The 27673-nt window shown below is 33.3% G+C and overlaps 4 protein-coding genes across 12 annotated transcripts; 1 reads left to right on the forward strand and 3 right to left on the reverse strand.

The window, feature by feature from the left end:
• Positions 1-377: 377 nt before the first annotated feature.
• LOC105135643 (nicotianamine synthase-like) lies at positions 378-1618 on the forward strand. The gene has a single exon (XM_011040620.1). The coding sequence runs from the start codon at positions 464-466 to the stop codon at positions 1427-1429; it is 966 nt and encodes a 321-aa protein (XP_011038922.1). The 5' UTR covers positions 378-463; the 3' UTR covers positions 1430-1618.
• A 3790-nt stretch (positions 1619-5408) lies between these two features.
• On the reverse strand, positions 5409-10488 carry LOC105135644 (homeobox protein knotted-1-like 1). The gene is made up of 5 exons (XM_011040621.1): positions 9674-10488; positions 9372-9482; positions 8950-9094; positions 6828-7078; positions 5409-6002 (listed from the first exon to the last, which is right to left on the reverse strand). The coding sequence occupies exons 1-5, from the start codon at positions 9935-9937 to the stop codon at positions 5823-5825; spliced, it is 951 nt and encodes a 316-aa protein (XP_011038923.1). The 5' UTR covers positions 9938-10488; the 3' UTR covers positions 5409-5822.
• A 6364-nt stretch (positions 10489-16852) lies between these two features.
• Positions 16853-22075, reverse strand: LOC105135645 (RNA polymerase II-associated protein 3-like). Of its 8 annotated transcripts, XR_844207.1 has the most exons (13): positions 21949-22074; positions 21508-21600; positions 20731-20898; positions 20522-20646; positions 20185-20306; positions 19992-20074; positions 19749-19907; positions 19271-19420; positions 18577-18759; positions 18110-18204; positions 17917-18014; positions 17397-17561; positions 16853-17160 (listed from the first exon to the last, which is right to left on the reverse strand). XR_844207.1 is itself a non-coding variant. In XM_011040627.1 (12 exons), the coding sequence occupies exons 1-12, from the start codon at positions 21988-21990 to the stop codon at positions 17458-17460; spliced, it is 1389 nt and encodes a 462-aa protein (XP_011038929.1). In that variant the 5' UTR covers positions 21991-22074; the 3' UTR covers positions 17239-17457. The 8 variants fall into 8 exon arrangements, 6 of the variants coding, with proteins under 6 accessions (XP_011038929.1, XP_011038928.1, XP_011038927.1 ...); XM_011040627.1 differs by lacking the exon at positions 16853-17160 and having other exon boundaries at positions 17239-17561; positions 21511-21570; XM_011040626.1 differs by lacking the exon at positions 16853-17160 and having other exon boundaries at positions 17239-17561; positions 20731-20895; positions 21508-21570.
• A 739-nt stretch (positions 22076-22814) lies between these two features.
• Positions 22815-27134, reverse strand: LOC105135646 (uncharacterized). Of its 2 annotated transcripts, XM_011040629.1 has the most exons (9): positions 26754-27134; positions 26222-26272; positions 25777-25956; positions 25297-25650; positions 24204-24873; positions 24016-24116; positions 23841-23930; positions 23601-23728; positions 22815-23288 (listed from the first exon to the last, which is right to left on the reverse strand). In XM_011040629.1, the coding sequence occupies exons 3-9, from the start codon at positions 25918-25920 to the stop codon at positions 23144-23146; spliced, it is 1632 nt and encodes a 543-aa protein (XP_011038931.1). In that variant the 5' UTR covers positions 25921-25956; positions 26222-26272; positions 26754-27134; the 3' UTR covers positions 22815-23143. The 2 variants fall into 2 exon arrangements, with proteins under 2 accessions (XP_011038931.1, XP_011038930.1); XM_011040628.1 differs by lacking the exon at positions 26222-26272 and having other exon boundaries at positions 26754-27133.
• Positions 27135-27673: the final 539 nt, after the last annotated feature.

The raw sequence follows: 27673 nt of genomic DNA on the forward strand, positions 1-27673 counted from the left end.
AAGTAGCATGCTAGCTGATGAGATGTGTGGGATGTTTCCTTCAATCCTTATAAAATGTAAATCTTATTTAATTATAATTTCTCAAATAATCTAACATTTAAAGCAAATCGATTAATCGATTAACTATTTGAGTTAAGAAAAGTAGAAAATTAATTTGCATATATTCCCAAGCTTTTAACCAGAGGACATTCCTAAATGAAAAGACATAAAGTAATTTAATCACCAAAATCTTATAGTAAAAGTGATGCTTAATTTAGATGTGTTTTCAGTATAATTTATTTTGACGCAGTCCCTTCTGTAACACAGCAATAATTTTATTTTATATTTTTTTTGTGCGGTGTGAGCCCCGCGAGTGCCCATAAATAATGACCTCATTGGAGTGTTCTCCTCCCCAGTTGTGTAGAGTGTTAGTGAGTTTTATTTGATATTCAAGAGTCCTTGCTTGTAGCCTCACAGTGTCGACATGGTTTGCCAGAAAGAACCTCTTGTACAGAAAGTCTGCGATCTGTATGAGCAAATCTCAAGCCTTGAGAGTCTCAAACCCTCCAAAGATGTCGACATGCTCTTCACACAGCTTGTTCTCACGTGCATCCCACCAAACCCTATCGATGTCAACAAGCTTTGCAAGAAAATTCAAGAAATGAGGTCTAAGCTCATTAGACTTTGTGGAGAAGCGGAAGGGCTTTTAGAGAGTCATTTCTCTGCTATCCTAGGGTCCTATGAAAACCCTCTTGACCATCTCAATGTCTTTCCATATTATTCAAACTACCTTAAGCTTAGCCACCTCGAGTTCAACATCCTCAAGCAACACTGCACGAATGTCCCTAGCAAAGTTGCGTTTGTGGGTTCCGGTCCGCTTCCCTTAACTTCAATTGTGTTAGCCTGTAATCACCTCACCGCAACTTCCTTCCACAACTATGATATTGACCCTTCAGCCAATTCGAAGGCTCTTCAATTAGTCACGTCTCATCCTGACTTGTCGAGTAGAATGTTCTTCCACACGACCGATATAATGGATGTGACAAGTGAGCTTCAAGAGTTTGATGTCGTCTTCTTGGCAGCTTTAGTTGGGATGGACAAGGAGGAGAAGGTTAAGGTCATCGATCATTTGGCTAAGCAGATGGCTCCTGGTGCTATATTGATGCTGAGGAGTGCTCATGGAGCTAGGGCTTTTCTCTACCCAGTGATTGATCCTTGTGATCTTCGAGGATTCGAGGTCCTCTCTGTGTTTCATCCGAGTGATGAGGTGATAAACTCTGTTGTCATCGCTCGTAAATATTCAATGCCTCTAAAATCAATTGATCATCAGCAAACTGGTCTGGGCTCCATGATAGTGCTGCCTAACAAGTGTTGTGAGATCCTGGCCTTCAATCCCCTCAGCCATGTTACCATGGTTGAAGAGTTGGCTGTTGAGGAGCAACACTCATAAACTCTCTATCCATGTGTGCGACCTTAATATCTTCTTATATTATGCACCAATTGAGAATTGATCTCTAATTGCATCTTGTTGTCTCATGAATGTCTAACATATGTATTATTGTTTTCTACTTTTGTTGTGTCCTTCCGAATTTGTGTCTTTTGCTTTTCAACTTCAATGAATAAAAACATCTATTTCAAACTATATCTCCAAAAATTACTCTCTTTTTTTCATTCAAGAAAAGATTCGAACTCCAAACCGGCCATTGATTGAGCTACAAGCTCATTAACGGTACTCTGTGTGCTATGGCATGAATAAATTTGTCCCTTGATGGATGTAAATAAAAGCAAGCACGTCTTTTCAGGTTCCTGATCTTCGGTAGTTAATTGCCAAGTTCATCTTCTATTCATTCCAACATAATAATTTCCATTTTCAACAGTTTTATGACCTCAAAAAAGACATCCAATTAATTGCACATAAAAATCAAAGAAAAATACTGCCCTTACCACTAATTTATCATTTCCTACTCTCCCTTTCCATTATTAGGTTTAATCACCATGTCTATATTATATTGGATTCGGCGATACTAATTTTACTGGGAAAATCGGTAAATCCAATGGAAAAATATTATAGTAATTAACACTGGCATTATTTTCTTGGTTTCTGTAACAATGGAGTCTATTGCCATTGACAAATTAATTAAGCTGCTTGACATTATGTGAAAGCTAGTGGTATTTGGAAGCAACCAACAGAAGCCTCCTACATTGGCTTCCACATAATGAAAAACAAAAATGCTAATTAAAAATCAAACCTTACCTTGCAATAGTTATGTTTTGACTTGAATAGTTTAAATCCAATACGTGGAGAAAAACAGTCCACCATTATGATGACCTCAATCTCATCCCATTTTGTTTCCTTTTTCTTTTTTCTTTTTCTTTTTTTCCCATCATCATGTAATTATTGTTTTTGTTTTATGTGCCAGAAGGGGTAGTAATTGTTTAAGATATGACCATAGCAAAAAAAGAAAAAAAAAAAGAGGATGCAAAGAAAAGAAAACCCATAAATTGAAGGAGACTCCTCTTTTGTCTGGTTTTGCAAGCATTATATATGACATATTGTTGTATAGACAATCAAGGCTATCTTTCCTTTTGAATTTACATCAAGTTTGTTTGTAAAGGAAAGGATTGTTTAATCAGTTTGTTCAATATATGGCATGCTAGACTTGTTTAGAATTCCATGAATTGAATTTAATTTAAAAGGTTAAATAAGTTCTTGTGTTTTGAATTTTTTTTTAAATATTAACTTGAATTTCAAATGAAATTTAATTTATAAAAAAATGCAAAAATAAATTAGAGGAGAAATCCTCCGATTTGCTAAACTCTTTGAGATTAACATTAAAAACAATATTTTAAACATACTCATATGCTAACAAATACCTTATGTTCACTCTGTCTCTCTCACACGCCTTTTTCTTTGCATCCAAAAACCCTTGACAATATAATATCCTTTCTTTCTCTACTTCACATCAATCCCCATAACATATTTTTGTTTGTTATAAGGTATGTTATTAATCTTTTTTTTTTTATCTATTTTTTTTGTTTTTACCTGAATCTTTCCTTTTTTTAACATGTATATTTTCAAAAAAAAATTAATAAACAATTAATGTAAGATAGATCTATTTATATCTTTTTTAAAATGTCTATATTTTATGTCATTGTAAATAAATACAAGGGTTCTTATAACAAAAATAAATGATTTCTCAATTAAAAGTAAAATAGTCAAGATTACTAAGCTAATTAATTTTACTAGTATTTCAAACAATATAATTAAATTGAATCAAACAGTTTAATAATTTATTTTAAACATAAAAATTATAATATATTATCAATTGAATTTAAATTTATATTTGAATTCAATGCAATTTCACAATGTAACTCGATTTAAAAACATATATTTACCGCACAAAACACCTTAAGAACAAATTCCTATCAGGGTGTCGACGCAAAAGTATAACTTTAATGTATTTGTCTATCTTGGGAGAATTTATTTTAACCTATTAGAAAACAATATTAAGAATTTGAGTGATAGTAAATATTAAAAAAAAAATATAACAAGAAAAACAATTCAAAATGCACACAAGTCGTTAGATTATAATATTGAAGAGGAGACAAATTAATGGTTCTTTGATCTTGATTTTTTTTTAATGTTAAGCCCTATTTTAAGAAAATTTTCTGGGTAACTTGTGCAGGATAATATTTGTAAATCATGTCTTTTTTCTTTGAAAAAAACATAGATGGTGTTAGGCTAGAAACATTGGCGTGATCTTGCACAACCTCTTCCAAGTCATGAAGAACTAGTCGTTCTAAAGAACCTGTAAGCACCCCCCACTGCCTGCTTTTAAATATATAGAAAATAATAAATAAATGATAGTTCTGAAACAACGAAGCTTGTACAGTAAATCTTTTTTTTATAATATAGAAAGCATGTTTCCCTGTATTTTTTTTTGTTTTATGATGATAAAAATTTATTTTAAAATTGCTTAAAAATATATTTATTTTACATTTTTATTTTTATTCATGTAACCAAACATGTTTTTATCATTTTTATATTTGTTTCTTTATTCTAAAATACTAATCAAATAAAAAAATATATAATCTAAAAAGGCATGACAACAAAATCAAATAGTGGATAACTAGTTGGGATAGACCGAAATAATTGGCTAAAAAGATCCCACATCTTGTATAAATAAAACAACTTACCTAATAAAAAAAAAAACAAGCTAGCCCGGACACTTCACGTTAATAATAAAAAAAAAAATAACTTACCTAAAAACATGAAACTTGTAATATTGACTTTTATATTACTACAATAAGATAATTTTAAATATTAATTGGTATTGGTATTGTAGTAACAATTACTTTTTAAAATGATATTTAAAAAATATTAAAATAATATTTTTTTAATTTTTTTTTAAAATATTATTTTTGACATTAGCGCATCAAAATAATCTTATAACACAAAAATTAATTGAAGAAAAAATAAAAAATTAATCTTTTTAAAAAATATTTTTAAAACACAAAAATAAATTATTTTGTCCAATAAAAAACTATAATCTCTGTTATTTGTTTCATATAGTTATCATTCCAATGATGTGTTTACTGTTTGGGATTGACTAAATGATTAAGTGATTATCATGGCTATATTATCAGAAGAAAAATATGGAATTTTTAAGAAGACCATCACGAACAATGGAGAGCTTGAAGAAGAAGAAGAAGAAGAAGACTAAGCCCCAAAACATGCTGCTCCTAGTGGGCTCTATTGCATATGTGTAAAAGAGAAGGCCAAACGCTTGCTAGCATTATGAGAATTTCTATGGAGTTCAACCTTGCAACTGCAAAAACTTTTCTTCTTCAGGACAATTTATTCACATCCTTGATTCTTCTTACAGCTTGTTTGAAACTAATACTATGTCAAAATTGATTTCTACTCGGATCTTAATTTTCGAAAAGGTCTTGTTAGGAAAACAGTCTCTCTTCAAGAGTTCCAAGATTGTGGTGGATCCCAGACAAGGCATCCATTCAACACAAAACGATGAATAAAGGGACTCGATCAATATAAAAATGAGGGGCAGAATTCGATCAAAGCAATCCCAAGAGTAGAAAGATTAACTCTTTAATGGATTATTGGATAGTTAAACATTTTAAAAAACCTAATTTCTTTTCTTTTTTGTATACCAAGTCAGAAAGATTGATCTTTGATTTGCTTTTATACCATTTTGAAATTCAATTCTAGATAATTAAAATAATTTTTAACATGAAAGTCTCTGAATCTAAAATTTCATTTCACTAATGATTAAAAACCAACTACAAGCAAAAGCTCGGTGATTGGCTCGGTGGTAAAAGGCATGCTTCCTTCTTTATGTTCAAACTTGTAATTAGAAAAATTTATTAACCTGAGAAGGGAATTTAGTCTTGATTTACAAGCAAAATGATCCGAAAATACTCTTTATCGTCAAAAAAATAAAATAATACAAAAGGATCGGTCCTGCTACGAGCGTTACAAGCAACAGCAAACAGAAAGCAAGCTTAAGAGTTTACAACTGCTAACTGATATAACTCCAGTTTATGCACAAAGCTGATCTGAGATTTCCTTTAACGTTACCAAGGGAGTTCCTGGTTTTCAGCATGATAGGATTAAAGCACAAACATGCATACACAAGAGAAAGAGAGTTCATGTTGGTCACAACTTAGGAAACAGAAATGCTTTGTAAGAATCGGAACCAATGGCTTTTAAACATCTACGAACTTTTAAGTAGATAGCTTTACAAGTATGCAAGTTATAAAAGAGGATGAGGAGGAGGAGGAGGAGGAGATACCAAATTGGAGTTTTTTATGTCCCAAAACCATCACCAACAATACCATAGCATATTGGGGGAGGCCCCTGGGTCGCCGCTGACACCATCCATGCGAGGAAACCTCATATCTTCAGATGGTTTCCAGTGCCGCTTCCGCTGGTTGATAAACCAATTGTTAATCTGCTTTTGATCTAGTCCTGTAATCTCTGATAACTTCGCTTTCTCCTCTTCCTGTTATACCATGACATCCATTCATCCTGGTTAGGCTTAAAAAATTATCATGGAAGGAAATAAGGAAAGGAACGGACTGCCATAAGCTTTCATGACACTTCAGCTATTGCAGATCAAGAGTGCTGGATTAAGATTGAACTGTAGACTAACTCTGCTGAAGATGGCTGATAGAGATTCTTGGGCAACAATTTGTGACCGGAATTTATGAAATGTTAAAGTTTCTAGATTATAGCTTCAAAGTACACATAACAGAACATTGACTGATAAATTGGGGTTGAAGGATGATGAAGGGTTATTCCGAGATAAATGCATCTGCACATTATATAGTTTCAAGATAATGAAGGGTTACTCCGAACCAAATGCATCAGCACACTACAGAGTTTCACCTTCTACAACTTATTTCTGGATGGATTTTCACCTTCTGCAACGTTTTCAGCAAAAAGATTTCGAATACCGGTGTTGTATATTCTATATAATAATGCCAAGATTATGTACTTTCTATAGTTTTCAGCTTGCAAACCCAATTATATTATCCGCTGAATATCCTTCAAATAGAAATCGCTTTCTTGCTAAGATATACAAGAGACTTGAATATTTCTCGTGAAACTTGTTAATGATCCAAGTATGTATAGTTAATTCAACTAATAATATCTCTCTCCATCGATATCTCCTCTCTGTGCTTTCTCTCTTGCCTCAACATATCATGAACTTGTGGAGCAAGTATAATAGCACATGCAAGAGACATTTGTACGAAAACCAAGAGAATAACAAAATGTAAAGTGAAAAGAAGTAGGAATAATCAGATTATAAGGTTATAATGATCACCGTAGGATATGGCCATCGATAGTGGTGGTTCCACCAGTCCAAAAGTGTTGTCCTTGCATCCTTTGGTAATTTTCCTTTCTTTCTATTCTTTAGGAATTCCTTTCTCAAGTTGCTAAGATGGCCACTGTACTTGCGCATGAGCATTCCTTTTAGATTCTGCTCTTCTGAGCTAACACCTGTTGTTTCTTGACTTTCAGATGCTTCGACCTCCCCACAGCTTAGCTCCTCCTCGGAAGTCCCTGCTGGCTCATCTGATATGAAACCACAAAGACAGTACAGTGTAGTTAGACTTCTGCATTGAAAAACCAATAAAACATTAAGCAACAACTTTAAAATTAAGATCAAACACTTTTCATGTCACAAGGCTGCATCTCTTGAAATGATAGAAATGAAATCCGTGGTGGCCATTTATAGGTTAATCTACCAGATCCCCAAAGGAGAAAGAAACCCCTTTATCAAGCTACTGGAAAACTACAGGCAAGATGTTGAACATTAACAAGCTATCAATCATCTTCCAGCGCCATAGGTAATAGTAACTAGCTGAGATAGAATTTTGCTAACACAAGTTTAACATCAACTTTCAGACACCTCCAAGCTCATAAATCATGTAGAAACGAAGCAGCAAAACAAGTCCTTGTTGTTAAGAGATATAATCTAAGGTTTTTGGGAGCACAGTTGCTTGTCTTTGAATAGTACTGTAACACAGGAGGACCAACAGGTACTGATCTACTTAAATGCAATGACTAGTACAATGTTGCCAAACAATAAGAAAGCTGTTCCCGTGTGTCCTAACTAGTGCAGTTTTGGACAAGTCTTACTATGTAATGCCAAATAAATTGAACCTAGGATTATATTATTTATAATCAAAAGCATGCTTTGTACAATTTCATGGCATGTGCCTCCTGCATACCATTTTTATTGACTATGCTAGTTCCTTCAGCAACTGGCACGAATACAGAAAAATAATAAAAACATGAATGGAAGAACAAATTATGAGAAACAAGAAATGTTCACGGGATCAAATTTCAGTTAATGTGACAGATTATACACATACAAGATTCTAAGCCTAAGCAATTAAATGGAATTTTAATTGAAAACGATGCAGAACATGATACGCTACCATTGAAGTGAAACATGATTCAGAAACCTTGTATTCATTCTATAAAAATTACAAATACATCAACATTTCATAGAAAACTTAGTAGTTGAGACACAAACTCGTTCACTATCATAGATGGTTGATGGATAATTATGTTAGAAATTTGTTTTTAAAACTATAGTTAATAAGCATATATTTGAGATCAAATTAACAACGTTTAAGATTAAAACTTTATTGGAAATTATTCTCTAACAAAAAGTACATTATTCTCTAACAAAAAGTACTTTAACATAAAACATCAACTTGATTAAAATAAATTGTTCATAAATTAAAAATTAATCTAAAAAAACCTTGATTGGCATGTTTTGCAAACCCAAGAACCCTTGATTCCACATTAAAATATTACAAAGTTTTCTCGTAGCTTATATAATATGAAACTGAAAAGTAAAAAAACAAACTCATATGGCACCAAAGCTTTTATAAGAGAGGCCCTAGGCAAAGTTAGCATTGGACTTAAGCCTCTACTTCCCACCATTTATCAGCCTTAATAACCAGTCATAAAACAAAATAAAACCATGGATTATTTGCATGTTTCTATACTGTTCTGTCTAACTAAATGTGTAATATATTACATCAACAAACAGGAAATCAATAAACAAACAATCCTGAAAACGAAAATATGTTTTTGCACATCATTTTCATCAAAATAAGTAGGACCAACTTTAGGTAGGGGCCCAAAATAAAGCAGAAGATCATGAACGGTAAGGACAGAACATGGTGTTTAATTACTCATAGAGAATCCCAACATTTCAACTCATCAATGATCAGTGAAACTATTCTTTTCAACAAGCACAGTAGCAAAAGTTTGATCTCAATGTACCTCTCTCAGCATTCATTTGATTTTAATGCATATATAATAGAACAACATTACCCCTTTTAACAACTAGCTAGTACAACTTTAGTTAGGTGCGAGTTGATCATGGAAACCAATGTTGGAAAACGGCACAGTGCAAGAAAATTTACCTGAGCCATAATCAAATATCTTTGTTAATGTTCCTTTGCAAAGACTACTTAGCTGTGATTCTATGCTACTCAAGAACGTAGTAGCCTCGTCAAATGGCTTGGACAATTCCTGCTTGTATCTATGAAGAACCTCACAGTATGATTCCTTGAAAACCAGCAGCAGTTTCACTGGTTATAGCAATTTATTGCAAGAATAAAACTAGTAGACAGAAATTATTATTCCATTTGGCTGCTTAAAAAGAAAGGGAAAAGGAAGCACAATACTTAGAACCTCATAGCTTGAAATATGAAAGGGAAATAAAAAGTTCAAAGTTTTTTTTTTTTCTGAATCTTGAGGATCAAAGGAACTTGAATAGAAAAGAAATTAAAAAACACACAAAAAAATTAAGAAATAAGACAAAACTATGGGTTTCAAAATATACCATGAACTCATCAAGTTCTGGATCAGCTCCTATCTCGTAGCAAGTATTGATTTTGTAGTTCCCTCTGCCTATGGCTTCAAGAAGAGACACCATTTCTGGAGGAGCACCAACCTTCAAAGCAAACAAAGACACAGAAAATCACTCAACAGCTCAAATTTGACACTATTGATTTCCATTTTTGTTCCTTTCATGTTATTCTTTTCTTCCCCTTTAACAAAAACTTCTTTAAAAAAAATAGAAAAAGGGGTAAAGTTTAGAAGCTCAAAGATTATGCGATGATGATGAAGATGATGATTATAAACCTTTTGGCACTCTAAATGTGCAGATACTAGGTCTGGATAACGAGGGTGATTAGCGATCTGGGTCTTGATTGCATCGTACATATCTGATCCAGTGACTTCTCTATGACCATTACCGGCTTGAAGAAAACTACTAGCATGACTGTGAAATTCAGTGGTAGTACTAGTAGAAGCATCAGGAAAGTTTGCAACGGCCAGGTTTTCAAGCCTGACACTATCGTCTGGTGAACTAAAAAATGTAGGATTAAACCTATAGAATTCCTCCATGAAATTGTTTGCTAGTACACGAAAAGATTGTCAAGAAACATATCAAACTAGAATTGTAATAGCAAGAATATTAGCTTCGCTGATCTTCAAGTGACTAAAACCTTTTATAGAGAAGATCTTTGAGAGAGATTCTAAGCACTTCAAGATAAGAAAGTCCAAGTTATTAAGAATCCCAAGAAAGATAGAGAGAGAGAGAGAGTCTTTGGCATTGAAAAATACTGTAGTAGGGATGACCTGTGATCCAGGTGATAATATATATGAAAAACCCAAGAAAGTTATCAGCAAACAGTGTAAACCCTCATTAAAAAACACCAACAACTTTAAAGAACAAAAACAAAATGATCTAGTTAGTTTTTCAAGTAATAACAACAGTGAGAGCGCGCGCGCATCCCATCCTCTCCAATGCCCAGACTTCAATATATAGTTGAAAGAGAATCTTAGTGAGTCAATGAATGAACCAGAGCAGTAGAAAGAGAAAGAGAACATGCAAGAAGCTCTGCTATAGCTACTACTATTATGAACTTTGAAAGTAACCCTGAGGCTCAGGTTGGAAAAAGACCAGACCTTTTTTTTCCAAGAAGACCTAGGATAAAGTGGACACCATACACATACAAAGACAGAAAACAGTGAGTAGAAGTCGTAGTGACTAGAGAGTAGAGAGGGGTGACTGCTGAAAAGGTTCGCATGTATTAAATTAAGAGAAAAAATTTAATTATTTATTCAGTCCCTAGTTTTTTAGAAAAAAACAATTCAGTCCCTTTTGTTTCAAAAGATGTTAATTGACTTCTTAACTCGTTGATCTCTTAAATTTTGTAAAAAACCCCAGGATACCTTTAGTTTTTTAAACTCCTAAAAGAAGAGAATTACCACACCCACCTCTCTCTTGTGCAAATAGCTATAATTAGATAGTTATAAATCGCTGGACTATATGGATAATTTTATGGGGATATTTATAAATATATTGAATAGGATTAAGCTCAATTAGAGACATAGGTTGCGGAATGTTCTACATAATAAAAAAAAATTCATAGTTTTTTATTTGATTATTAGATTGTCTTTAAATTTTGTCAAGAATTATAACTTTCAAATTAGGTTTAGAATGTGCTTTTTATGCTAGTTTTGTTGCTCCCCTCTCTCTTTTTTTTCCCTAATTTGTTTAGGATTTTTTTTTCTGATTTTGTAGTTTTTTTTATTTATTTAAGGGGTTGTAAACTTTTTTAAGAGAAAAATTATTTGAAGAGAATATATTCAATGATATATTTTAAATTACAATTTTTATGGTAACCCTGTCCAGAGAATTTTATGAATTTATTATGATGTTTCGACCGAGGTAGAGCTTAAAACATAGATGAAATAATAGAAAGAGTTTATTGCATCCAAACTAATAATTTAACCATGCAAATACCTCATATGTTATTATGGTTTCTTCTGCACCAAGCAAGATGAGAAGAGAACACGATGGAAAAGAAACAAAAACAACATGATTTTTTCCCCCTAAAGAAATTATAAAGGACTTATGGATAAGTTTTAAAATTAAAAGGTTATTTTTTGAAGTGTTTTTGTATAAAAATATTTTAAAATAATTTTTTTATTTTTTAAAAATTATTTTTATATCAGGACATTAAAATAATTTTAAAATATTAATTTTAAATAAAAAATAAATAGATAATTATTATCTGTTTGTAGACTGGAGGATAACTTAGTTTTAGTTATAGAGAAATGATTGATGCAGGTGGTTGCACGTTGTTGACACAGTACGGGGAGTAACAGTAGAATGATAATGGTGAAGCAGCTCCCGTGTTTATAGATGACCAACGTGTCTCTCTATCGTCCCAGTAGCAGTGGCCAGGTCAAACTGTGGCAGGCATATTCAAATCTGACAGAACTCGAATGCTCTTTAATGGCTAAAAGAAATTGAATTTTGTGGGTTTCAAGAGCAGCTGTGCCTCAGTGATTTCGTACAGTTTGGGTACCATGCTCCACTGTTTCCACTCTCGTTTGAGGCCATGAGCTCCATTATTGTGTCATGCCAGAGATGGTGTGCCATGGGGTCATCCTTCATAGTTTTGTTGCTAGCCAACTTGCTGGTTATTTCTTCGTTGCCCCTTTATTTATTTTTTTATTTTTTGCGTGTGGGATTTCTGAGATCCTCCTAAAGGTGTGTTATTTAATAAGATAGTAGGACTAAGGGAATGCGGACACACATATAATGTAACTTGTGTTTTTAAACTAAAAATATTTTTTAATATTCTTTTTTTTTTTTCTCTCGTTTGGGAAGATGAATGCGCATACGGACTGGCCGTCTTCCGGCACGAGAAACTGAGATTATATTTGAGAAAGAAATTCAACTAATCAAGTATTCTAAACAATGGAGGATTAGCTAAATGTAGAGACTAAACTCATTGCCCATGTTTTAAAAACTAAGGTGACGGGAAGCAAATAAAGCTCATAGGTTTCGTAGAAGAGCACTTGAATTTGAATGCTTGTGCTTGAATTCCTTGTTGATCTGATTAAGCATTGTTTGGTGCAGAATTTCTAGAAACATTCATTAATCCATGCAAAAAGAATCTAAACGGTAGAGAGACAGTATATGTTTGTTAAAATAATATAAAATTTATTTATCTAATTATGTTACTCTTAAAACTATTCAATTAAATAAATTTCTTCCCTGCCCATCTTCAGCTGTTGAATTTCCTACATCAAAGTTATGATCATGCTCATTTTTCTCTACCAAAAACAATTTAATTAGAACATTCGTTAAAATAACGTGTACCTTAATGTTGATTATTCCCAAAGAGAGGGAAAAAAAGAGGTGATTCAACTAGTTAAATTAAAAAGAAGAAGAACTAACCATCTAGGTGGTGGCTAAGTGGTAAAGACTTGGGACTAAGGGGTTTGCTCCCTCTGTGATCTCAGGTTCGAATCCTTGGTTGCTCATATGATAGCCACTGGAGGCTTACATGGTCGTTAACTTCAGGGCCCGTGGGATTAGTCGTGGTGCGCGTAAGCTGGCCCGAACACCCACGTTAATCTAAAAAAGAAGAAGAAAATGATGCTGAACTGGCTGTAAAGAACTCAAATTGGTCAAGTCAGATTATTCAAATCCTTATCAAATTCTATCTTGAATTGGTTTGAAAATCCCTTTCTCAGCAACCAAGAACTTGTCGCTTCCCCTAATGAAGAAAGATACCATTATAAAACAACAAGTTTGGTGGATCCAAGCTATAAATCATTAAGCAGCAAAGAATATGATTAGCAGTATCTGCAAAGTGGGAGAGATAATTAAGGCAAATCTTTGACTCAAAAGAGTACATTTGTTTATTTTGACAAGGTGGTTTTTATGCACAATTAATCTGAACATGGCTTTTCCACAAATATTAATAATTTATAGTGATTTTTTTCAGTAAATACTATATTTCATTGCTGTTCTAGTTTAATATTAAAAATTATTTTCATAAAATTATTTTCAATACTTCACCTCAGTAAACTCATGATGGTTACATGCATGGGATTATTTGTAATTGATGTAGAAATAAAGAATTAATGTTCAAAGCCTAAGATTCTTAGCCAGGTCCCATGAACAATGTATAGATCAAAGACACTCTGAAATCAGGTGGAAAACGATGAATGATTGCTCGATCGAAAAGAATGGAGATAAGAATTCCCCACTTTTTAGGATATAAATAATAATGTGCCTTTCTTCCAGCCTAAGACAGTCAACATATCATTATTAATCTCCGGATAATTTAATCAAGATTATTAAAATATTATTTGTTTTTGAATTTTAAAATTAATTTTTTATTTAAAAAATAAAAAAAATTGTTTTGATGGTTTTTTCATGAATTCTAAAAATAAAAAAAAAATAAAACCAATACTTTCAAGAAAAAATTAAATTTAATTCCTATAAAATTTCACGTGTGAATAAAGTTTTTGAGAATAACATGATCATATGAAGCTGAAAATTTAATTCATAATTAAAATTGAAAAATTCAGCATGAATGGAAAACATCTCAATTAAGTTAATCATTGCTTTCATAAAGATGACTACTCCTCGCTGTATATCACTATACTTGTCTTTTCTTTATTATTTATTAAAGAATTATTTAAATTTAAAAAATTAAACAATTAAGTAAAATTTTAAAATATTATTTTATATTATTTTTTAACATACATAGATTCATATTATATTAATAAATAAAAATAAAAAAATTCAAACTTGTAACTACTTGATTATTAAGACTCTAATATCATATTAAAGAACCATCTCAGTTTAAAATCTTAAATTGTTAGATAAGATTTTAAAATATAATTTTATATTATTTTTCAACACTAATTACATTTCTTGAATTTTTCTATAGTAATTAATTTTGAGTGGCTTTATTATGGTATAAAATATTTTTTTATCAGAAAGTATAAATAAATATTAATTTAATATTTTTAAATAAAAATATTTTTTTAAAAAACTTTAAAAACACAAAAATTACCACAACATGAAACCAAACTGATCAATCATAACTTATGAAAAAAAATCATTCAAGAAAAAATAAAACCAATCATATACATATCTCAAATACTGCCTTGAAATTTGTCTCATGGGAACCCCGACACAATCGCTAGCACTCATGTTCCATGGTGGTGGTTGCTGCTTGCAATTATTGAAGACAATTTATAGAAAGGAAAGTTTTTGAAAAGATGATGCAGCGTCCACTTAGATAAGCTGCTGAAGATTGTAGTGAAGAAGAATACTAGAATTATTTGATAATACAATTTAATGGCTAAAACTTAAAATCTCAACCAGAATTAATTTCTATTAATTTATCACTTATTTTATTAATACTAAAGTTATTAAACTTAATCTTGAATAGATTAACTTGAATTAATCTAAAATATATAATATTATTTTAATTTTTTAAAAATAATTAAAATAATATTGTTTTTTAAAATCAAATGAAATGCAACTCAGGTTTTGACTCTATAAACATTATCTTATTTAAAATGAAACTCAATCCAAGTCAAGTTCCAATGGGTGTCAAATTGATTATATTAATTAATTGACTTATATTAATTACTCTGATTAATAGATTTTTACAAGTTATATTAATTAATATATAATACTTTCCTATCTTATTATAAGAATATTTGTGTATCTTTAGTATCATGGTGGTGTAGAGTGCTTTTCAAAAATATATTTTGATTAAAAATACATTAATTTAATATTTTCTTAAAATGAAGATGAATTAAAAACCTAAAAAAAAAATCAGAAATAAACGAAATGCAACTGTTACCAAAGAGATAAATGAGAGGATTATTCTTGTCACAGAGAAATAGTAAATAGTAATCTGTGGGATCGATCAGCAAATTAGCTGCTGAAAATAGTGGGAGACATCATAAAACCTACATGGCCTATATCCAATGGTAAGGGATATATATATATATGATCTCTCAATCAATTATTTGAGAAACTTAAATAGATAAAGAGGAAAGTGACTCGAGATCAAATGAATGGACCTCCTCCTGGATCATATGAATCCATGCATTATATATCATCATAAGTACAATAACACCTGGATTATGAGTTGGGTGCTCTAAATTTGCCCCACCCCACGGGAGAGAACTGTACAAAATTGGGGCCATGCAACAGTACTACAAATACAAGCTTACAAAGACTAAAAACCAATAGAGACATGGAGAGAAGCTATGAGAAAACTCGAGACAATACGTCCACAACACCAAATTTTGACCGTCCCTAGTGAATAACGCGCATTGTTGTTAAACCTAGCTTACTCGGGACAAAAAAAACATTATTTACATCTTTTTAATAATTTTTTATATTAATCCGCATCGACCTCTAATTAAACCCATAATTAACCATGTGTTAAAGGGCTCTATCGTGATCCGACTATACACTGTTGCAGTGGTGTTTGACATGCCTCTGTTTTTGCCATGTATAAACAAGTCTTCCAAGTAAGTAAATAAAAAAACAGATTGTTTGAAATAATTTTTTATTTTAAATTATAATTTAAAAGAAAAGGAAATGGTTAGAAGTCTTAATCTATCTCATTAATTAGCATCACATGCCTTTTTATGTTCAATGAATTTCAGGTCAAAAAAGATCAGCAACAAGATCTGCAAGTATCTTTATTATTATCCCATTCATTTTCTTAATTTACGCACAGTGCATGCATTAAATTTACGATAAAAAAACATTTTCTTTAATATATTTTGACATTAAAAAGAAAAAGAAAAAGAAAAAGAAAAAGAGGCCAGCTCTATGTACTTGTGAGAGAATGGTCAATATCAAGGAATAATATCAATGGTAGAAGGGGCCAGACATTCAAGACTCCGTCGAACCGGGTCAATCTCCTTCTCCCCAGTAGTTTTAGAACATGCATTTAAAAAAAAAAAATCAAAATAATATTATCTTAATAAAAATATCGTTTTTCAGAAAATAATCAGGATGAGAGTTGGTGTTTTACTAAGTCACAAACCGGGGCAGATTTGTGGTAATGTTTGGACCTTCCCACGTAACAAGCATGAGAGAAATGATGTCCTTGCAGCCGAACTATTTTATTTTAATAAAATAATTCATTAAAAACATTATTTTAATAAATTTCAAATAAAAAAATGAAAAAAATTACATTAGGGCTAGAGAAACAAGAACAAATGATAAGAATATATCACTTCTCACTGAAAATTATTATTTTTCGACTTATTCTTTAATATTTTTCTCGTATTTCTCTTTTTATATTATAAAATCATTATTTTTCGATTTATTCCTTTATATTTTTCTCCTTATATGTCTCTCTTTGTATATTATAATTATTGATAGATTATAGCCCAAGTACCATAGAATTTCTCAGACATGGTGAGGTTTATTTAGAATTTTAGATCTCCCAATATAAATTCGATACCAAGTTGGTTCTAAATTTAATTTTAACAATAAAGAGATTTTTAGTTCAACCTTTTGCTTTCATAACTATATTTTGATATCAATGGAGACAATTATGCAGGAGGTCCTTTTCCTTTTCTTTTCTCTCAAGAAAGAATCGGAGCTCATCTTTGTTGTCTCTCTGGATAGAGTTCAAGTTGGTCTATTGAAATTCTCTTGTATCACAACCGAAATCCGATGCAACTTCAAAGTCAGGTGAATAAAGGAAACCTGGCATGGCAGCGAGGCTTCTTCTGGCTGCCTAAGAAGCCACCTACCTTCAACGTTGAGACATCTAGATCAAAAAAAATTATACAATCAAGAATTCACGACAGTAGTTCAAACCTTCAAAAACTCATTCCGGATCAAAAGATGAAATAAACCAAAGAGGCAACGGAGCTAGATGTAAGAGAAATTCAAAACATTTTAGCAAATTCTTGATGAATTCCCACCGGGTACATCAAAAGAGAAGTGGTGGAGGTATTGAACTCATTACTTACAATTCGTTTAAAGAAAAGAAAAGTTACTTACAACAACGTTAGGACTGGATCAAGAACATGTGATACTAAAAACTCTCTATGTTACATGCCTGTCAATATTTGGGACAGTATTTTGATCGTAAGTTGTCAAGAATCTCAGCATATTCAATTGGCGTGGATGCACTACAGAAGACTCCATCCCACATCTTGAGAAGATCTGCTCAGATGATAATCAAGTCAGCGTGCACATAAACCCATACTAATCTCAATAATTGAGCTTGAAAATTATGTTCAAATATGATAGATCCATACAAGAGAACTTTGCATGTTATTATGTGGTTCATACAAGACAATTGCTTGAACTGATATGTGTTGTAAAGGAATTTATAGTGTACCATGTGCACAATCAGAAACTTCGCATGCCATCCAAAAAATTAAACACAGACAAGACATCAAATTTAGTCAATACGTGATTAAACATTAGAACGCTAAACCTGACAAATGGAACATATTTGATGAAGTGTCATCTCAAGGCTTTCTAAAATCTGCAAAGGTGCATTACAAAAGCATACCAGACGTATCTGTAGATGAAAGACACATGATAAGCACGCCAAATCTTGGGACTTTGGTCAGGTTCTCCAGATATTTGACGGCCAGATCCATGTCATCGCTATCAGAGGAACAAACCAGAACAGAGATAAAACCTTCAATTAACCCAAACACAAAGCCAAACATGCCGAACATGAACAGAAGAACTCCACTTACATGAAGAAGGAGGCCACACACTTGATGATGTCGATTAGAATAGGAACAGACAGTGCATTTTTAAATATCTGAGGCAATGCACTCGGAGAAGTAACCTAATTCAAGTAAAGAAAACATTGAGCGGTCAAGTGGATGCACCATCTTGGATGGGGAACATTGGCATAAATGTTACTGCCCCGATCAAATACTTACAGCATCTACTCATTTATTAAGAGGCAATGACTAAACTTCTTGAATATATAATTTAATGAAAGGAAGTAGCAGCAGCATATCTATTGTTTTTTCATCAACATGATGCTACTGGAGACTCTCCGAAAAAATGACATCTCATGCAGTAACTGTGCTTGACACTCTCAATTTACCATCACAGAGAAAGGCCAATTTTTTTGCATGCATGTTAAGTTTTATTTTCTGACCTAGTCCTTTATCCAAAAAGAAAAGCTAATGATTTAAACTAAAACAAAAACCTTCAAGAGGTGAGCCTGGAGTGCACGATCACCAGAAAAGCCTCGCCAAGAAACCTCAAATTGATAAGCCGAGTTTGGAGGAGTAATGTTTTTCGCAGCTTCAGCCATGGCACGAGAAGCTGCTTGAGAAGCAAGTTCCATTACTGAGGTCTTCAGCTCTTGTCTTTGAGTTCTATTATTTTTCTGCAAACCGGTAAATGAAATATCAATCACCAGAAACAGCAATTACAGATGCAAAGCAGTATAAAGTAGCCCAAAGTGAAGCTCAGAGCTAGCAGGATGAATTTATCTTCCCATAAAAGTACCGAATCCTATCAAGAGGTACATGAAATCTGCAAATAACGGTGCCAGTTATGTTTTAATCTAATGCAATTTAAGTGCACATAAATGAAAAGTCCCAATTTTACAGGCTATTTGCAGAAAGATACTGATAAATGAATTCGGTAATACATAGCATGGGTGACAACACAGTCTAATGGGGACAGATGGCAATATGTGCTTTGTCCCTGGCATTAATTCAAAAGCCAAGTATATGCATTTAGGGGTTCTAGAAAAAATAAGAATAAAAGAGGAGAGACTGCAAAGATGAAAGATATCTGTTTACTTTTACACAGGATATTGCCTTTAATAATTCTATTTTCCATCTTTGTAAAAAAAAAAAAAGGGATAGTTATGCAAGGATGCGAAGCTCAACCTGGACACTATCTACACTGGAACTCAGAGTGGCATTTGCAGGAGAATCATTGCCTACATGACCATCAGATTTGCTTCCAGCACCTGTACCTTTGTTCCTTACTTCTTTCACACGCACTGATTTCTTCACAAGATTGTTTCCATCATTCTCCTGCCATGAAAATCTAGAAGTTCAAACAAATGTTTCCTAGACATAGATAAAAGAGAGTCAAATGTGAAAAGCTTCCAATCATTTTGGTGATGCTCATAAAACAACACTACCTCTTGTTCCAAATTCCAAGTAACAAAAACAAAAATTGAGACATGAAACCTAGATCTAGACTAGAACATCTACTGAATTTGCTATGGGACAATGATGAGGGTGGGTGGGTGGGGGGGGGGTGTTATAATGGGGAGGCACTTGGGGTACGTTGTATAAGAACAACTTAAATTCACATGGAGCATTAATCAGAAGTTGAGGGCCGATCTCTTATTTTTACCTTGGTGTTATCCTTTTTGGATGCAGAGACCCCAGTATTTTGAGTGGGAATCGAGACTGGATGCACTGCATGTCCATTTACACTTGCTTCTGACCTTCCTCCCTTTTGTGTTCCTTGTAAAGAGCTTCTGAGAGCGCCAGATGCTTTCTGGAGAATTTCCTGTGAAAATTAATAGCAATAGTTACAGAGAATTGTATCAATGAAATGTAACAGCCAGAATACCAACATAAGATAGTCACTTGCCTTCTCATACAAAGATTTGACTTCAGCATACTGTTTCTTGATTTCCTGGTTAATAGGTTCCAACTTCAAAGCAAATTCAGAATCTGTAGTACGCTATACGCATTAAATCATACAGTCATCAAAAAACTATACCAAAAAGAATCAAGCACTAGATATTCAGAGAAGACCAACACATAAGTTTGAGTTAACACACCCTCGATGGATTCTTTAAGTTTCCCCAATTCCTTTCTAGCTGTTGCTCTGCGTGAATACGCTTTTATGTAGTGATCATCTAGATTCAAAGTCTCTGTACAGTCATCTTCAGCCTCTCGAAATCTGAACAAAAAGAAAACGAATGAAAAAAAAGAAAACTGTCATATTCATGAAAAATACCTTCACAGGCAGTAAAGCAACCTCTAGATGACAAGACGAAAAGAAGATGATTAAAAACCTTCTAGTTATCATAAGTTGTGAACTTATATATTGAATCAGGCAACAAGAACTCTGCACAATACCTACCAATCTAACAATATCTGACAGGAAAAACTTGCCTTTTGATTTTGAGATACGCCATTGCCCTATTTGCATAGGCTACAGCAGTTGGTGACAAGGCTATGCTTCTTGAATAACACTCAATAGCTTCATTAAACTTCTTCTGCTTAAAATATTCATTTCCCTGTAAATTTAAAAATTGCAAACTTAGCATCACAATCCATTACCAGTGAATCTTTTTTAAGAGCTATTGCAGGGAAGTTCATACCAATTCTTTTTCTGTGGTAGCATCCACAGTAATCTCATCAGTTGTAAAATTACTCGATAGACGATTGATTGCACCAAAGTTCCTTGAGTAATCATACTGTCCTGAACCACTTCTAGAAGAATCAACAGCAGAAGTTTTTCCCTTTGATCTTCCATCCTCACCAATCTTCTGAATACACGAAAAATTGATAATTCAGCAAGCAACTATCATAGCCCATATAATTACTCTAAACATATATGTGGGTGCAAACACACACGTATGCCATGACTTTTCATATGGAAGTAAGACCATATTTAAACATCTAGTTTACTGATCAATGCTCCTTAAATTGAGCACCACTATAGCTTACTCAAAATGCACAAGAATGTTGATAATCATCATTCAAGTTTCCATTCAGAAAAGAACTATCAAATATTAAGCATTGGATTATTCAAACTTGCTACTGCCAACACCTCCTCTCAATTTCCACACAAAGAAACCAAGAACAAATTAACTGCACTACGTAATTTCATTCTAAAAGCAAACCAATAAATTCTGTAAAGCAGCCATCAGAAACATAAACCCGCAAGACACATGCATAACTCACTGAGCCACCTAAAACAGCAAGCTAAAGTTAAGAAAGCAACATGCAAATACTACATTGAAGTCTGTTATCCAAGCTACAAGCTTCCCATAATAAAAGATAGTTTTTTTTTTCAACAACCCATTTCTCATTTCCAATATTACACAAAAAAGCCTTGAAAGCAACTGAAACCATAATCAAAATTGAAACTTTACCACATCAGAAGCTTGCGATTTCGTCTTCACCTTTTTATCAGTATCCTTAAGAAGTTCCCAGTCCTGCAAATCATTCAAAAATCCCTGGAAATCCTGGAAACAAAAATGGGTTTTCACCCAAAATACATATAAATAAATAAAATCCCTTATTAAATACAATCTCATTTAACAAAAGCTTCCATTTCTATAAAAAGAAGAAGAAGAAACATGCACAAAGACTTGATTTTTAGAAATGATAATCGGAGAACACAAAGAAGAAACACATAGAAAAGATAATCAAAAGAAAAAGGACGGTGAAGATGAAGTTTTGAAAGGGAAATGATTGAAAAGAGTTGAGCTTTCAGTTTCTTCCATTTTCTTGCTTATTACAGTTTTCTTGGGAAACAAACAGGGTTACGAAAGTATTAAAAAAAAAAAAACCATAAGTGAAAAGAAATGTACCAGGGCTTGATCACGTCCATGCTTGCCTGGTGCCCTAGCCATGGCTGTGAGAGAAGGAGTGAAGTTTCTGGAAGAGTTATGAAGGAAGGATTTACGGGAACCAGACGGGTTTTGGAGCTGGGGATCACTGGTTAAAAAGCCTATAAGTACCTCTACTTTTGTAATGTTTTAAACGTGGCCCTCCATCAATTAATTTTCTTATAATGACCCTCCTGCTTATCATTCTTTTACTAAATAAGTCATTTCCTTTCTCTTTTCTCATCTAGAGTTTTATTCATCCACACTACATCATAATTATAAATCTATGATATAAAGTCTTATTAATTTATCATTAAAATTACAATATCTATATTTATCATAGGTTTATAATTAAGCTATAGTGTAAATAGATAACTCAACTGGATATTGTAACTATAAAAAAAAGGAGTAGTGAATTATATTTATTAGGTCAACTCTTCGTTTAAAATCTAAATTTGAAGGAAATGAAACAGTTAAAAGCTTATTTAACTTGATATTTTTCTAGCTTTTACTATTTTACTTTTAAAAAGTGACGGGTTAGGATTTTAAAAATTAAGTTATTTGATTATTATTTTTTTAATTATATTTTTATGATGCTAGTGTGTTTTTCCAAAGCAAAGAAAGAATTCTTTTTTTAAACAATTCATTTTTTTTAATATTTAGTTTCATAAAGAAAGTTTTAAAATTATTTCTTTAATAGTAGTTTTAATTTGAATGATTTTACCAATTTATATCTTTAATGGAAATTTTACTAACAACACAGCAGACAACCAGGCATGCTCTTCGTATCTAGATAGAATCTTTGTGATGTAATAAGTGTTTATACAAGATCTCATCATCAACAATCATCAACAATGATTGATATCATTAAAATGCGAAGGAAAATAAAAAAAGAAACAGGAATCCAGATATAAGAAAACTATTCCCATGATGGATAAAACAATTCCATGAAAACTAAAATGTTATATAGATAGAGAACATTGCAAAATATTACAATTATATGTGACTATAGCAACAATTTCTCCATGGTCCAATCCGCTAGGGTGATGTGGTGATATGATGATGATAATCGCTTTCCCTATGCTATCCACCCCAACTCTTACTAGAGACTGCATATAATGGTGCCGGAATGCCTGTACTTGTTATACTCGTAGTTGCATGCAGGTGGATCTTGATCCTAACAAGCGGTAAGAGGTTGCATTTTCTCATGAATCGTCTTGTAGCAATGGAGACTACAAAGGGGTAATTTTGACTTGGAATCCCGATACTTGTATGGATTTGTACAAGATGGAGCAGCACATTTCTCCCGGGGAGGAGGGTAACTGAAATCCATATGAAAACAAAACAAAATCATCAGCTGTGAAGCTGCGAAAAAAGCATGCCTAGATAGCAGATGTGAAAAATAGCCTATACAAGTTGTGCTGGAACACAATCTAGTGCAGTTGTTGCTATAAAATATATGGTGGATGAGCATCCCAGTTAAAGGAACTTTCTGAATCATGTCAGAACATGCATCTAAAAGAAAAATTCTTCACACATCACATTGCCTCGTATGAAATCACCGAGGGAGCAAAATCAGTTTTAAAATTAACTTAAAAAGGGTCTTTACACGAACAAAACCAAGGAACTTGTACCTGCAAGGCTTGGAGTCGAATATACTTGGCAAGCCCATTTCAGTGGGGAATGTTACAGTTGTTCCTGCTGGACCCATGACCCACCTAACATGGTCTGATGCAAGTACCATGGCGTTTGTAGCTTTCTCCTGAACAGAATTAAAATGCACCAATGTTAACACAAAAACTCAACAGCACAAGTGGGCAAGTTGAAGGGGGAAATAATGAGCAGAGAATCCTCACAAATTCTCTATATATTACCTGTGCCATTTCTTCTTGTCGTTTCTTCAGTTTATCTTCCCGCTTCTTCCTAGTGGAATCTTGGCCCAGTATTTTTCTTATTGCCTCCGCCTAAGATTTTCAGTCAATGTTAATGCATAGATTCCATCTAGCATCTTTGCAATTAAGAAAAAAAAAACATATTAACAGGGCAAACCTCAGATTCCCTATTTGCCTTTTCAACTTGCATCCTACGTCTTTGAAGAGCCTCAGCTCTCTTCAATTGCTGCTCTACTTCAGAGAGTTTCTCCTTTTGCTCTGTTGCCAAAATAATCAGGAAAATAAATCTGGGAAATTCCACAAATGTACAATTGGGGGAGCTCAAAAGCAAAAACAATAACTAACTTTTAGGAGGAGCTGGAGGTAACCCATTTGGGAACTCTATCAAACTAGCAAAACCAGAGGAGACATCTTTTCCAGTTTGAAGTGCTCGTTGACGGGTAGTGACTGTCATTTCCTTCTTAGAGTCTGCTGATAGATCAGCTAACTCTTTTCTTGGCTTCTTCCTCTTCGATGTAGGGTCACCATCCGAGCCCAGATCTTCATCTTCCACATAATCAGTGTCTTCAGATACTCTCCCTGATTTAGATTTCTTACCCTCCTTGCCAAACCTAGTTGAGCCATGAACTCCAGAATCTACATCATTCAGACCATCAACATTTCTCTTCAATACTCTCAATATCTTCCGCTGTTTCCTGCTTCCTCCCTCTTCATCTTCAAACCCTGCACCATGATTAGTGCTGATCTTTGATGTCTTGACTTTTTCAAGGAACTGAATTTCATCATAATCCTCAGCTCCATCATCAAGAACTCCATCTAATAGGCGTTTCTTAGGGAGCCGCTTACTCTTACGAACTGGCTCAGACTGACCAGTTTGCTTTGAAGACAGATTCTCACCTCTCAAACCATCTGCTTTCCCATCATTTCGACCACTTCTAGAGAATTCCTTCCATGGGACTCCTTGCAAACCACTTCCCTTACCTGAAATAAAGGAATGGTTGTTGTCCAAATTCTCCTGCAAGAAGGATGTTAGCTGTAACTAGTGGTGCTTAAATAATTATCAGTCATTAGAAGGCCCAGCAAAACACTGTCCGCTGGGCCAAATAAGGAGTAAAAACAATGAACAAGGATTTCTTAACATGAATTGAAAACTGAAAAGTTCAAGGAATTTGTAACAAATGAGAAATTCTTATGTGGTTCTGTTTTATCTAGGTGGAGTGAAAGGATTTGCCACTAGAAAGCAGCTAATTTAAAGTCTTACAGTCCCTGCATCTAAGAATAGCAAGATGCCCAAAATTAATATTCTGAATTTAAATGATCACTACATGTAACATTTCTCCTTCTGTATGTGATACATGCCGATGATCTATATGGATATGACCATCAAAACCTAATGCCGATGACAGCATACCAGACAACAAATTTTGATGGGAAGTACCTCAACTGTCTTCTGCCGGGGATCTGGGAAGCGAGAAGGTTTTGAAGAAGAAGACCCAACAGCAATGGCAGATGCGCCATCAGATGCAGACTTTGCAGTAATAGTACGTGTGATACCACCAACTTTTAGCTTAACTTTTTTCACTTTACTTTCATTCCCTACTCCATCTGAAAAACCTCCAACACGGCCCAAGCTACTACTTGTGCTTTTCCAATTAGCTGGGGTAAGGACACCTTGGTTCAACCTTCTAGAATCAACTCCACTGTGCCTTCGCTCACTACTTCCTCGGAAAGAACCATTATTGGAAGCTTCATCGGATTCTCCAAATCCTCCATCTTCATTCTTCATCATATTCTGGGCAGATTCACAGTCAGCAAGGTTAGAAGATGAAGCTCTTGAATTGCATAGAATCAAACTGACTTTTTTCTTTCGCAAAATTGAACCATGATCATTATTTTCATCACTTGACACTTTGCTTACAGTTTCTGAAGGTGGTGTGGATGATAAGGATGTAACATCAATGTAACCTGAAGGCGCATGTGATTCATTCCGAGGTCGACGGGATGTATTACTCCTCTTCTTCCTGACAGCACTGCTTGCATCACTAAACCCAAAACCCTCCATAAAAGTAAGGAGGCAGAAGCCTAGTTCTGCTGTTATCTGTCAGAGAGAGGAAGTTGAAATAAGTCATGAGAAACACAAACTTTTCAAGGTAAAGTTTCTTAATTGCATCACAACTGAGCAGATTAGGCACAAAACTGCAAGGAGCAACTCATCACTCATGCCAGACAGTGAAGGAAGTCCAACATAACACAACACAAAAAACAAGTCGCAACCCAATTCACATCAATACAATAACCACAGAACAGATTCTCATTTACTTCATACTAATCAATTGGAAAGGGTACAATATAGCAGCAAATACCTGTCTGATAATTGAGAAAGTGAATGCTATAAGTCACATAACCTTTTTCGCCTAAACCGAAAAAGAAAAAACTTAATTTCATTTATAGATTGTGGATTCCACCAGCAATTTTTTTTTTAACACAGATAGCTATGTAACTACAATTAATACATTAGACAGTGTTAGCTACTTATTCATGAACAAAAAGAAATTAACACCACAGTTCCCTGCAAGACAATTGGAAAAGAACCTATACATCAAACAATACATAAAAAGAGAGAATTCAAAGTCATGAAAAATTGCCATTTTGATGCATAAACCAGCTCAACAAGGCCAAATGAACATCACCATTCAATCACAGATTCACCCTATCCAACATCAACCCACCAAAACAGACACAAATCCAGATTCATAGACACGAAATCAGCCAAGAAAACCGAAAGAAGTGCAGATTCTTTGAAGCAAACACCCACAAAACAAATCAAGAAACCCAAACGCAAATCCTCTAAAAACACGAAAGAAACTACATAAAGACCGAGAACAAGCAATTTACCTATCCGGGTCGCGACCACAATGCCTGAAAACCCTTGAATCACCGTCTTAAAACAACCATCAAGAGAGATAGAGAAGAGGGTATCTGCAAAAGTGGTTAAAGATTGGAATTTTGGAGGGTTAACGGGTATGGGTAGGATGGTTAGCCAGGTGGAGGTAGGTGATTGGATAGAGAAAGGAGGTGGTGGTGATGGTGGGTCTTAGTTAAGGTAGGATAATGGTAGTGATGTAAAAGACGATAACATGGTGAAAGACTCATTAACATCCTCATCTTTGTATGACATACCACAGTTCTCTGTGTTTGTGCTTTTGTCTATGGTCACCCTTCTTACATACAGACCAAGCTCAGCTCAGCTGTCTTTGCAGCTTGTTGGATTATTTGGTCCCTGTATTTTTTAATTGATTTTTTGTACTTTGTTGGATTGGATGTATACTTTTCTTTTGATTAATTAATTCCTTTATTCTAGATTTTTTTTTTAATCTGATATCTATAATAATTTCTTAGTGATATCATATTTTTTATATGTGCATATCTATATTAAAGAAAGATATAGATATAAGTATTATAAATATTGTTTTCTTTTTTATATTTATTTTTTAATAAATCCAAAAATAACTAATAAAATACAACTAATTATTCTCTAACATACATAAAATTTCACCGTGATCTCTCTATCCAACTCCTTTCTAATTTACCATTCATTATTGACAGTACAGCCAACACAACACAAGTAAGCATACTCGTGTGCTGAAGTTATTACAAGTTCGATTACATTAATATTACATGACTTCTTAATATGAATATTTTCTTTTTAAAATTTAAGATGTTTTTGAAATGAAGTTTAATTCATTATTAAAATTAATTCTTTTTCTTTCTAATTATATTTTTTTATCCGCACATCCATTGTTACATTAATAAAA

Source organism: Populus euphratica, unplaced genomic scaffold (assembly GCF_000495115.2).
Source record: "Populus euphratica unplaced genomic scaffold, PopEup_1.0 scaffold271.1, whole genome shotgun sequence".
NCBI classification, from domain to species: Eukaryota; Viridiplantae; Streptophyta; class Magnoliopsida; order Malpighiales; family Salicaceae; genus Populus; species Populus euphratica.

Excerpts from the sequence above, each read along its gene's own strand:
- LOC105135644 (XM_011040621.1), bottom strand. The coding sequence starts at position 9,937 with ATGGAGGAATTCTATAGGTTTAATCCTACATTTTTTAGTTCACCAGAC. Across the intron at positions 9,483-9,673 it reads CACATTTAGAGTGCCAAAAG|GTTGGTGCTCCTCCAGAAAT; the intron begins GTTTATAATCAT and ends TTTGCTTTGAAG. Across the intron at positions 7,079-8,949 it reads GATATTTGATTATGGCTCAG|ATGAGCCAGCAGGGACTTCC; the intron begins GTAAATTTTCTT and ends GTTTCATATCAG.
- LOC105135646 (XM_011040629.1), bottom strand. The coding sequence starts at position 25,920 with ATGGAGGGTTTTGGGTTTAGTGATGCAAGCAGTGCTGTCAGGAAGAAG. Across the intron at positions 25,651-25,776 it reads CCACACCACCTTCAGAAACT|AATATGATGAAGAATGAAGA; the intron begins GTAAGCAAAGTG and ends GAATCTGCCCAG. Across the intron at positions 23,289-23,600 it reads TTCGACTCCAAGCCTTGCAG|TTACCCTCCTCCCCGGGAGA; the intron begins GTACAAGTTCCT and ends TATGGATTTCAG.
- LOC105135645 (XM_011040622.1), bottom strand. The coding sequence starts at position 21,990 with ATGGCTAGGGCACCAGGCAAGCATGGACGTGATCAAGCCCTG. Across the intron at positions 20,307-20,521 it reads GCGTATCTCAAAATCAAAAG|ATTTCGAGAGGCTGAAGATG; the intron begins GCAAGTTTTTCC and ends CTTTTTGTTCAG. Across the intron at positions 18,015-18,109 it reads TGTGTGGCCTCCTTCTTCAT|CGATGACATGGATCTGGCCG; the intron begins GTAAGTGGAGTT and ends TTCCTCTGATAG.
- LOC105135643 (XM_011040620.1), top strand. The coding sequence starts at position 464 with ATGGTTTGCCAGAAAGAACCTCTTGTACAGAAAGTCTGCGATCTGTAT.